Source organism: Patagioenas fasciata, chromosome 7, assembly GCF_037038585.1.
Source record: "Patagioenas fasciata isolate bPatFas1 chromosome 7, bPatFas1.hap1, whole genome shotgun sequence".
Classification (NCBI taxonomy): Eukaryota; Metazoa; Chordata; class Aves; order Columbiformes; family Columbidae; genus Patagioenas; species Patagioenas fasciata.
In genome coordinates, this window is record NC_092526.1 from 12441312 (window position 1) to 12454177 (window position 12866).

The 12866-nt window shown below is 43.3% G+C and overlaps 1 protein-coding gene across 8 annotated transcripts in view; it reads left to right on the forward strand.

The window, feature by feature from the left end:
• The window catches only part of SEMA5B (semaphorin 5B), a 268808-nt gene that overhangs the window by 219000 nt on the left and 36942 nt on the right, over positions 1-12866 (forward strand). For all 8 annotated transcript variants that reach the window (XM_065840807.2, XM_065840808.2, XM_071810817.1 and 5 more), the window contains one exon: positions 9938-10055. In XM_065840807.2, the coding sequence (XP_065696879.1) occupies positions 9938-10055 (118 nt within the window). The remainder of the gene's footprint in view (positions 1-9937; positions 10056-12866) is intronic.

The following is a 12866-nucleotide window of genomic DNA, read 5'->3' on the forward strand; positions in this document are numbered from 1 at the left end:
CTCAGCTGACAAGTACTTGTACTTGCTGACTTGAGATCTGCGTGAGAAACACAATTCACCTCTAAATAGCTTTGGGCCAATGATCAGACAACTAAGTACATATAGGTGAGTAACTTCTGAAATGGCTCCAGGGAGTTTTCAGAAGAAAAGGGTCAGCAACCACAGTAAAGAAGCAAAGTTTTTTTGTCCTCTTTTCTCTTTCCTGCCTGCCTTCCAGTGTGCAGAACTGGAACTCTAAGCACCATCCCTGTACCACTGCCATACCAGGCTTTAAGTGGGTTGAGATACCACATGGAGGTTAGCATTTCCCACTTTCTGGGAGTGAGGGGAATACAGGCTGGAAATCCTCAGAATGATGACAGTTCCTCAAAGAACAAACAAGGAACTATTGTTGGGTAAAAAGCACAGGAGATAAAATGTTAAAAGAGGTAGAGGAGGGAACAAAACAGAGACTGTTTTTGAGCAGAGCCCAGCAACCAGCAGATCACTGAGGCGATGTTGATGGCCAGATTGTTCATCAAAGACCCTGAAAATCCAGCCTCTTCTTCCGAGCTGAGGCTGTTGGAAATCTGGCCCAGATTTTGTTTTGAAAATCTTCTCCCTGAGAGTTAAAAAATATCCAGCACATTGAACATCCCTTTAAAAATAGAGGCAAAAGGAAAGGTAACAGCCTACAAAAATGTGATAAAGCTTAATCATCAATTTCCATCTGCTTTGGCTGATATGGCCTCTCCAAAACTGAGGGAATTAGCTAATTGTTGTAACACCAATAATGCTGAAACGCTTTGGAAAACTTCATAGGCAGGAAGGAGAGTGTTCGCCCAATCTTTTGTCATCCACAGTATCCAATAATACATCAGAATAAATCACTAAACATCTGGTTTGGCATTCTGGTTGCATTTAAGTAAATAGCAAGACTCCCACTGACAAGAGAATTAAGACATCAAACAGAACCACCATCACTAAAGCTCTTGGAAAGAATGAAGTTTGGTACATGAAGTGGATCTGTGTTCTTTAAATAGAAGTACAAAATTATGCCCTTTTCTCTATCCTGAAAACACATTTGCATCTGCTGTAGCAGGCAATTACTCCCATTTTCTTTAATGTAGCTGCTCATATATGTAAAGATAAGCACATCCATACTATTCGCAGTATATGGACCTTTAAGATTTGAGGAGATGGTACAGGTCTAAGAAACCTGGATGTTAGGATAGTAATTGAAGAGCTTCATTTGAATGGTCTGGCAAAGGGACGTCACCATGTGTGTCTGAAATCGGAGCAAAAAGAAGGCCAGGGTAACTGGCAATGTAGTGCGTAGGGGCACGTTTCCAGTGAAATGCCAGAGAGATTGGTTTTCAGTTCCATCTTATTTGACATTATCTTTAATGGCATGGAAGAAAGAAAATAGCACATTTTGTGGATGGCATTTAAGTATGAGGGAATCACAAATAACAGTCAGGAGAGAAATGCAATGTGGTGCCGGTAGGGAAACCAGCAAGAGGCCGAGTTTGAGGAATAAGCCTGCGCTGAGATTGCTGGTGTTTGCATCACTGAAAAGGAGAGGATGAAAGAGTGGAAAGGGGCTCTGCTCTGAACCAGATGAATTATTAAGTTTTTCCCATTTCTTTTAAATGCTCCAGCCAATGGCAAGCTTTACATTGATTTTAAGTTGTCTGTACACTTATAGGCTCCTGCTTGTAGCACCAAACTGTGCAAATGGCCCTGAGTCAATGGTACTGTGGCAGAAGGGGAATTTAGCAGTAGCCAGAGTCGAGGCTGAAACAGATGAAGGTCGCTGCAGAAAAAGCCAAACAAAATCAACTAATTTCAGGGCTCACTGGCTTTTGTCTACTTACCATCATTACTAGGTTGCCAATTTGTTTCAAGGGACTTTGGATTTGCTGGAAAGGAGGAAAAAGCAGGAGGCTGAACGTGCTGAGGGCTTTTGTTTGCTCCTTATTTTTGAAGTGTACTGCCAACATGACCTGGCTCTCAATATCAAGAATGGTTTAGCATGTGGATCCTTTTACTTCTAGCAGGCTGGCTTTAGGCCAGCTCAGATCAATGATGTCTAAAAGTCATTACCATCTGATGCCTGCTAGGTGGGCTATGGGAAATTAGTTTCAACACAGTGGCAACTGACAGGAAAGCAGGTAGTTTTCTTGGAATATGTAATGTTGGGATGACATTGATGCTATTGTTATACAAACAAGATTAATAACTAAAGCTACCAGCAAGCCCCAGGGCAGATATCTATTGCATCTGTCAATGCTTGTAATTTGCTACTATTATGTCATAAGATTTGTATTCTGTGCAATGGTCACGTTCAGCAACATGGCTCCTGATGCAAAGAGTCTGCAGCCTTACTGCTGCCATGGCTGGTTTGCTTCATGTCTCAAGCTTCCAGTCAGCGTACAACGCGGATGTGTCCCATGTTAATACTGAATTAATATACTGCTACAGATGCATCATTAACTTTTTATTAGGAGATGAGCTGTTTTACCTATTTGGGGAGGAGGAAGTATCTGGAGCCAGAGCAAATTTGTTATTGTTTTAAGTTTAAAATTTAAGTGCATATCAGTACATAAAATATGTATGGGTTGTAGAAAAACATAATATTGTACTAGCTGGTGTCTTTTACTTGTCAAAACACCTAAGTACTGTAGATCTATGGGAACACTCTGGTCTACAAAGGGTTAGGGCTGAATTTCAAGAATATCCATTTACTTAAGTGATGTTGTCTCTTGTTACGAAGTGAATGGATATCATTTGATAGCATTTTTATAAATACATGGGAAAAACTAATGGAGAATATGTTGGCAGGACCATTTTGCCCTTTATGCAATGTTAAAATAATGCAGCATTGGGCAAGAGATGTCTTGGATCCTCGGGATGTTGTAGGTGGTCTAATATTTATTTGCCTTTTCCAACATACATTAATCTACAAAGGCTCTGTCTAGTTGAATCTACATCTTGTTGAGCAGAAAATAATTACTCAGAGCTTAACAAAATCCTGCTTTCACAAAGGAAGTTCTTGAATATGAATTACTTCGTGCAGCCTGGGTGACAACTGTAGACTGTTTTCAGGTTTCTTTATCATCACTCACATTTCTTGCTAAGTCTTCTGCCTTTGCAGTTTTCTTTCCCCTCCTAAGTTCCCCTTTCAGCATAATTTGTGGGTTTTTAATCATCAGCATCTCCCAGAGACTACATAAAGCACCTGTCTGTGTCCCTCGCCATTGATTTGCTCTTGCCTATACCACCGTTTTTCCCATATCCACCTACGCCACCAGACTACAGGAATTCGCCGTGTTCCTACAGAAGTCTCAGTTCTGCAACCGTAGAGCAGAAACGCAGGAGCAGAGCACATCTTAATGTGACAGCCACCTCCAGACAGTGACTGACACAGGGCAGAGACAGGAAAGAACACTTGAGTGCACTGATTTGCCCAAGCTGCCCTCCGAAAGGGATGTCTGGTCCCCTCTGCCTCTTTCCATATGGCAGCCCTGGGGGGCATGTTTTCTTAAGGCTCAAACGCCTTCGGAGACTAGGAAATGGTTGTGCTTTGCAATCCAGACAAAGATGCCCTGCATTCAGGAATTCCTTCTGGCTATTGCTTTCATTAGGACTTCAATAGTATCCGAGTTTTCTTCTGGAAGACTGATCCCGTCACTGGTAGCCAGAGGCCCTCTGTACTTCTGTTTTTATTAGAGGTCAGCTTTGTTTGGCACAGTGACAAGAGTTTCTAATAGTGTTTGTGGAGGAACATTTACTCATTTTTTTTATTAACCTGCTTTACTGATGTAAACATAAATCAAGATCTAATCAGAATTTTTCTCAGGATGGCATTAATCTTCATATTTGAATAAATCCGATGTTGTTTTATTTCATGGCCTTAAAATAAAAATAAACACCTACCCAATAAAGAAGTGACTGTTGCTAAAAGATGATGGAATGGGATGTCAGAAAGTAAGAAATGGAATAGTTTGTTGTGTAGATTGTGTGAGGCCATAATCTATAAACCACAATCGATTACAGTGATATTGAAAATGGTAAGGCAGGAGGTGGAAACCAGCAAGCCAAGGTCCCTGATGTGGAAAAGAAAATGAGCTGAAACTTCCTCTGAAAATCCTCTGTCTGTGCACGGTTTCTTTCAAATAAGTTACATGTGTTTGGCTCATAGATGGACTTCAGTTTTAGAGGTCGTTTTACACCATAGCTTTAATTTATGCATTCAAAACAAGTCATGTGCAGAGCAGCAACCACTAATGCTAAGCATGTGTGGATGATAAATTACACACGCACTCAACACACGCACACTTCAGCATTTCCACCTCTGCGTCCAGTGCCAAGTGCCAAAATATCAAACCTTGTCTGTCCAGATTAACATCAACTGCAGCCCTGCCAGTGGTGGCACCTGTGAGCTGCAGTGTGCTCCTCCTGAGCAGTGCCCTGCTCCACAAATAGCCCCATTAATTGCTTATGAAGTAGGTGACTACTTGTCTTGAGCAAAGGGCAGTAGAGTCTGGCACGGAATATGTTGTATTCACCAGCTGAGAAATGAAGCTTCTACTTGACCAGCGTCTGACTAAAGCAGCTCAGTTCCACTTGGCTTCTCTTCTCAGTGGGGAAAGATAATGGATTTGTACAGATCACTGGCTCATCTCTGCAGTTTGAATTTTTAAAGGTATCAAAAGTAGAGGTATTGTTTGAAGGTCTGGTGCTTTTTTTCCCCTTTCTAATCTTATTTTCTTAAGCCACGAACATCCTTTTGATTCTTCTTATTCTCTTTTCATGCCATCTGGCTTTAGGGAAGGCAGAAGCCCGCTCTTCCTTGCACGGGCTGTTGAGGTTGTCAGTAATTATGATTTGGTTGGCTGGAAGCTAATATGATTATTTGTTTAGTTCATCCCCTCCGCAGGTTGATAGCAATGGGACAGTAAGCTAACCTTGTCAGAAAATGTCTGTCTGCCAAACACAACCTCATGCTTGCAAATAACAGACACAGCTAAAACCCCCTTGTTGCTTGCAAAGGGCTGTTCCCTTGGAGGTGACTGCTTGAAGATTGCAACAAGCCAGTGGGAAATTCTAAGATCTTATTCCCCAAAAAGAACAAGATGAACCCTTGTGCTGCCCATGCTCCTGAGCTGCTGGGAACAGATGAGCTTAGGTTGCTCAGTGCTCAGTTGCACGATCAGGCTTATAAATGTTTGCACCGCTCCAGCTGATGGCACTGCTGGGGAATGCACTGGTGATGCCCGTCAGGGTTTAAAGAGCTGGTTGCTTATGGGGGTTGTTGTTTCTACCTGGTGAAAATGATGTTCACTGCGAGTTCTGAGCTCATCAGCAAAAACACAGAACCCTCTCTTGGCGCGATGGCCAGGTTTGGTGAGGAAATGCATTTTGGGAAGGAGCTTCTCAGTCTTTGGGTTAACTGCCCTGCCTCTGCAAAGAGTCACATCTTATCGTTCCGTTCCTGTTTGCTTTTAAACAACCAAAATGTGGGAGAAAGTGGTAAATGTAAAGAGAAGCAATGAAAGTTAGCAGAGCAAGCATATCCTGGCAGATGAGAGGAGCAGAGCCCTTCAGTGTGAATACTCTGGATGACAGTTTTGTGGCTTTTGGTATAAAAATGGCGTGTTTTTGTGTCTTCTGTCTGGCAGTAAGAGCAGGAAGAAGATCTAGTAATTCCTTCTTTCCTTTGGTCTGTCAAAGCCTAATCTCTTTGGTCCGGTTCTGTTGATTTGATGATCCATTTATTACACAGTCTGAAGCTTTTTAACTCTTGGGGAAAAACGACCAAAAGATGAAGTTATCTAGACCCAGAGCAAATAAAAGCAGGAATGAGAAACTTTTGACCTGTAGACATTTAAGCTTTAATTAATATTATGAAAGAAGACATCATTCAGGCTATTACAAAAAAAGAGATCTTGGGCAGGACCAGCATCTTGGAAGCAGAAGCCTTTTTACAGCACATGCTATTAGTGAAGGCTCAGCACCACCAAGCTTCCAAGACACCATAAAAACCCTCTGGAGTCATAGGTAAGATTTTCTGTTGGCTCCAGTGGACTGTGGTTAGTGCCCCACTTGCAGCATCTTAATCCTTTATGTTATCCCAGATCACTGCTGTAGGAATGATTGCAAGAGCCAACACCAAGGAGGCTCACAGCTCCCGAACAGCAGGCAGCAGGTGAGCTCTTATGAGTAAGATCTTATTTTCATGCAAATGTCCTTGGTAAGTGAGAATAAGGAACTGGAGGAAAAAATACCTTGAATAGGAGACACAAATGGAAGTGTTTTTCAATTGAGTGTTTTCAGTGTATGCCTTTATGCCTCAGATAAGACATTTATTGTGAGGCAATGAATTAAAGTGAGTTGCTATTGATAGTAATGCCCTGTCATAATAAATCCAACCTGTTAGAAAACTGTCAAGAGCTATTCTCCAGAGTCCTCACCGAATGTGGTTACTGGATGCCCAGAGGGGAACTGGGGGCACAAACTGTGTGGTATCATCACCATCTTACTTCCACAAACATCCCACTTTGTGGGATTTCATTAACTGAACCATTAGCATTAATGTAGCCAGTGGTAACCTGCCATGCTTGGGTAGTCTCCTGTGATAATGGGTTCCCTCTACCTGTGTGAATTGTGATGGCAGACGATAGTGCGTTGTTAGTTCCTTGAGGCATTCCCAGCCTGCCACTGAGGAGACCCAATTGTGGTGTTCCCTGTATCTATGGTATGAAATCTGGCCTCACTGACACAGTGGCAGAAGTCCCATTGCCTTTGAAACATCAGAATTTCATTACAGCATGTAAACTCCTTTGTATCTTATTTCACAGTGTTTACATACTGCCCTGTGAGACTTCAGGTCTCCCAGCCTCTGTGAGACTTTTCAGTGGTATCGTAATACAAAATGGTATTTACACATAAACATTTCAATTTATTTTGTGTTAGGAGCACAGGGAGATGCTGTGATATATTTACATTTTCCACACTGTTGTGCCTGATCTACCAAGAACAGCAGCGTATTTCTGAAGCATTTTGATCTGTGCGTGCATGTATGCATACAGTTATTTGTCTTTTGGTGTGATCTGCTGGTGTGGTTTTACCTTTTAATGACGTAAATAGGGATATATATTCTAAAGATACTGTAAGGATAGAAATTAGGGTAGATTTGGAAGTGTTCCCTTGAAGTATTTGCCAAAAATATTGTTCTCTTGCAGTAATGCACATTGTAATGCTTTTCCTGCTTACAAAAGGAAAAAAAATGAGCAAATTGTGTGTAAGTAAATACAATCCTCCTCACCCGTAAGTATGTTGCTGTCAGCCGATATAATAGGTTTCTCACCAGAGTCGAGGCAGATGAGTGGGCTCCGAATCCTGAAGGGAAGCAGACAGGATGGCTATTTTGGTTTTAGATTTCAAGTGGTTTGGAGGGCCTGCCGTCAGGCAGGGAGAAATCCCAGGCTGTGATGGCTGTTAAATTACAGAGTGCGCATTTTGACAACTCAACAGAGCCCAGGATGGGCAGGAATTCATCACACCCAGGACAGAGAGCACAGAGATGGGATGGCCGTAGCTCCCCACCAACAAGCACTGCACTGGCTTTTGCCGGCAGCCATCAGTGTGGCCTCCTGGTGGCTCTGCATCTCGGTTACCGATGGCCCATCAGCTGGGGGTCAGTGGTGGCAGCAGGGGACTGTGGGCTGTGATTCATGGAGTGCAGCGCTGGGGATCTGTCGCTCGCTGCTCCCAGCTCAGAGCAGCACACGAGCTACATGACAGACGTGACGATAGTGCCAGCGAAGCGGTCAGTGCCTCACCGGGATGGATTGCAGCCTGCGGAGCGGCTGAGGGCTGCGGCACAGAACATATGGAGATTATTTCCTGAATTTATGCAGCACATGTTTTCCTATAAATTAAATTCAGAGAAAATGTGTATCATAATGGGGTGATGCTCACAACAGCCTTCCCTGTTATGAATTACAATGACCCCTCTCAGCTCGCTGGATGCCTGGTGAAATGGCTTCATGCAGTTGGAAACAATAGTTGGTATGTGGTGGCAGGGTCTGGACGCCTGACCAAAAGGCTCTCTAAATAAAAGCAGGGGCTTTTTTGCCTTTTTTCTTTTTTCTTTCCCTTCCCCCCCGCTAAATTACTTCTCTCATTCTTCTCTCTACCACCCAGTTTCTTCCTGACGGGCCAAGTTACCAAGGGGGTGGGCAGATGCCCCAGTGCCTGCTCCAAAATTAATAAGTGCTGCCCTTGCTGTGGGGCTGCTGGGTTGCCAGGGCAGCTCTGGGGATGGAAACAGCCCCACTTCAGGGGTGAGAGGGGTGTACGTTGCCAAAGCAGCAGGATGGGGGTCCTTGACCAGAATAATGAGCAAGGCAGCACATGTCCCTTCTGTGTCCTTGTACTGAGGATCCCAAGTCTTTTCTAGGCAAATATTTGATGTTCTGTTGCCTGGGGCTGGGACAAAATCATCTTTGCCTTGGTTGTGCTGAAGCAGCTGAAGGAAAAATGCAGTGGAGACACTCATTATAACTACCTCCCTAAAGCAGGACAGTTAAAATCATGGTCCTTAAAACTCTGTGTGAAATCTTTAGTAGAGGAATTGTAGGAGCTGCCATGTAGGACCAAACTGGAAACTCATAATTAAAATATAAATACATACGTGTGTGTGTGTATATATATGTATCTAAAGCATTGAATATCAGACAACAAAACAATCTGGGCTTTGCTTTGGGGTAAATTGCTGTGGTGTCAGTACAGACTGATAGAGTGTTTTCAGCTGTGCTTAAGGGACTTGCTTTTTCATTTGTGGCTGGTTGCAGGCTAATACAATTTCAAAGATTTCTGGGAGGAACCATTCACATCTCATTGTATTTTTTTTTCCAGTATATATTTCATTTATCATACTGATAGCCACCCTTAGAATAAATTTTATTACTCTCCTATTTAGCTGCTTGAACTGATTTTTTCCCCTTGGTCCCTTGCTGCTGTCTAATTGGCAGTTTTCAGATCATTTGGGACTTTGGAAAGATCCTATCAGCCTTCTGTGTGATACAAGAGATTGGATCATTGAAATAAAAAATCATGCTGTGAATCTTTTTTAAGTTTAGTCCTCTCTTCTTTGTCTTTCACTAATACATGCATGATGTGACTTGTACTGTTATGTTTTCATAATGAAAATTAACAATTTGAAAGCTACTCACAGGAATAACCAATGCAGCTGAGTTTTTTCGGTACAGACTAATTCTGTGACTGACCTTCTGTTTAGTGGCAGCAGTAACCCTAGTTATTTTTCTTTAGCAGCTCACATGTTGGGAACACACAGCCTGTAAATATGGATTCAGGAGGAAAATGAATACAGCAGTGTTCAAAGCAGCCAAAAGCTTAGAAATAATGTTCTGCTGTGACTTTTCCAAACTGACATCTTGATGTTGGGATTATAAATGAAACCATTGTTCCAGCACAGGCCAAGACTAATAGAAAGCCTTTATCACTGGTCCATTGGCGAATTCTGCTTGTCTAACCCCTTTGGATGGACACAGTGTCAGAAAACATACTCACAGAGCTTGCTTTGTGTGAGGTTTGGCCTGCTGAGTGATTACATGGGAGCACAAAGATATCTCAATGACAAGTGTTCTTTGACTAAAATTTGTAAAGTCATTTTCTTTCCCTAGGCCTTGGAGAGGAGTGAACTGATTTTTAATCTACAGCTTCTCTGAGTGATATTTGCTTTGTGTCCTATCACCCTTCTATTCAGCTGTTCTCCCCTTCCAAGCAGGTAAACCTCTGCTTAGAAGAAATTGTTTCTTCTGCTGAGCCTCGGTGCGCTTGACAGCTGTCATATACAAACACTATACTTGAATATGTGTCTTTAGAGCTAGGCAGTCTTAGCTTTAATCTTTTCTCTTTGCACATGCAGGGAATGTCTAGGAGCCAGAGATCCCTATTGCGGCTGGGATAGCAAGCAGAAGCGATGCACCACCATTGAGGACAGCTCCAACATGAGCCTGTGGACTCAAAATATCACTGAGTGCCCAGTAAGTGGAAGGAGTGGATATATTTTGTATATACTGGTGTGTGAGTGTGTGCATATGTATAGAAGGAAGAGGGAAAATGAGTGTGTGGCAGCTCAAGGACTGGCTCTCAGGAGCACGTGGAGAGCCCAGGAGCACACGCTGCCACTAATATCTGTGTGCAGCCTCTTGTTTAGAGCACAGAGACCCAAATGTATTTGTTTGCTCTGAAAGGGGGATCCCAAAGCAAGCATTCAGTCCTCCTCAAGTCCACTCATGCCTTGAGTGAAGAAGATTGGATCATGCTGTTGGGTAATTGCCGAGGACCATGTAAGCGGCAGACGAAAACGGAGCTTTCTCAGGGCTGCTCGACTGTCTGCACAATTTCCTTGGCTTCCGTGCAGCTGGGGAAATGGGAATAGCTGATGTACAGCATCCTCAGGCAGCATCCAGCTCATTTTCCTCTTGGATCCCTGAGCTGGGCCCAGTAAACAATGCTGGTGAAGTGTTGCACTGGCAGGAAGAGGCTTCTAGGCAGCAGCAGAGGTACAGGGCATGCATGGGTGGATGCAGAGGGAACAAAAAGATAAAGCATGTGCTAGGGAGCACAAGGGAAGGGGCGAGTGCAACCAAGACAGGGACAAAGAGAAAGAGATTATTGGGTTCTAACCTCACTTTAGCAGACCAAAGACCAAATCTATGTAATATTTCAAGGAAATGGTCTTCTTTCCTCGCCCTGGTCTTCAACAGATACAGCAGTTTAAAAAAAGGTGCCTCTGCTTGAATCAGTTTGAGTTGGCTTTCCAGCTCCCTTCCAGTCACCCACCCACCTTCCTCTGACGACAATACCCAGTTCCTGGCTGTGATCCTCAGAAGCCGTCTGGCCAAATTCAATTCCTGCTGCTTGAGCTGCACCTGTGAGGTGGTTGGAGAGGAAAACCAGTCATTAAATAAATGGTAGTGTGTGAGAGGAGGAGAAATTCTCATTAATGTCCATTGTTATTATCTAATGTCAATTAGCATGTTAATACTGCTTAGTCCAGTAGATAGATAGAGAGGACTGGATGTGCTATATCTTCAGTATGCTATTTCTGTCTGGAGGTGCTGGGATGTTTATGCTCCTTATCTTCCTTACTTCTCAGATATTTTCCTGGGAAATATTAGTCATTACTTCAATCCATCCTCAGCTTGGCAGGCTTAAGTTTTTCACTGCTGGATTCAGAGGCTTGTGTGTTTATAACCCTCCTGTGTTGAACTGGGATGCAGTGCTTCTTGATTGCCCATGCTGTTATCTCATCCTGCTTAATGCCTGTGTCTGTTGATAGGTGTGTGAGGTGTTAATCCTCTAGTTTGAACATGTCTGCTGTGGTGCACGCTAGGGAACAGGCTACTCCAGATCATAGCTTCAAGGTCATAAAAATCCAACACAGAATGTTTAGCTTTGGCTGTTCTTAGGATGCTAGTTTTACATTTATTTTAACATTTCCATTGTAGATTGTTTTCCATTTAGGTGCTCTCATTCTGAAGTATAATCATCCTTGCGCTCTTCAACTGACGTGCTGCCAAGCTGTTTAAAATCCAAACGCACGTGCTTTCTTTTCTTTCTCCTCTGCTTCTCGCTGGAATGAATTCACCTCTGACAGGGAGTGGCATGGCTCATTTGATCACATCCAAGTATTTCCTCGTGTTAAATGCAGGAGAAGGGTCATGGTCAACAGAGCAAGAGTCTAGGCCAGCGTGTGCAAATGACCGTTGGAAAGGTAGGGGAATGCAGTGACTCAGTGTCCAATTTCGCTGTTGAAAAAGGCCTGCCTGGGAGTTTAGTTGGATGAGTTACTGTCTTAAGAAATCCTGGCTTTTCTCACCCCTTTTTCCTGGGCTGAGCACCAGACGCTCAGCTGTGCTGGTACAGCTGTATGTGAGATCACACTCCAGTGTGACAGGGTGTAGATTAAAAGCACTCCTCCCAAATAAACCTTTCCTACCCAGATCATGTCAGTGAGTTCTTCTGCAGCCTAGCCCACAAACAGATGTCCTGGCACAGCTGAGACACTGGCATGCACCAACTTTTGAAGCCAAAACTGGCATATTATTGAATTATATCCTACAGGGGCCAGGCATTTGTGTGAGTCAACCACAACACTAACAGAACTTGACTGCTGCTCATGTGCAAACATGCTTGTTCAGAGCTGGTCTGAAAACCTTTGTACATCATTGCGTTGTGCCACAGATTCATCAGATACATCATTGCGTTGTGCCAGCTTTAAGATTAAGGGACCTTAGAGGGTAAACCATAAAGTATTAACAGAGTACCTTGGGCAATGGCTAATTTATGTCATCAGCAGGTAACACACCTAGAACCTCCTAAAGGTTTGTTGCTAAGCTTGCAATGTCAAACATTTTAACATTAAGAAATGATAAGAGACAAATCGCACATGCTGCTCTTGTTTCCCGTGTGTGCGTGTGTCATATCAGGGAGTCCTGAATACACGACTGCATGCTGTTTCTTCTCCATCTTGGGAGAAGGGAGTGAGGGGGCTTTTTGGTTTTAGGAAAACTAAAAACAGACACATCCTACTTTATAGTATCTAACTGGTACAAACATGAGCCACCAGCAGGAAAGGAGCTTTAGATTTGGCTAACAAATTCCATTAACCAAGCTGATGGGTCACTGTTGATGGTTGGCAGGTCAGGGACTGAGTATTCCCAACGAAGAGTACAGTCCTCCTTATCCTGAGCCTGATGTTCTTCCTCACAGGTTTTCATCCCAGTCCTACCCTATGTGCCCAGCAAACCCCTTTTTCGGTCATCTGGCATCTGTTCCATGCTACTCCA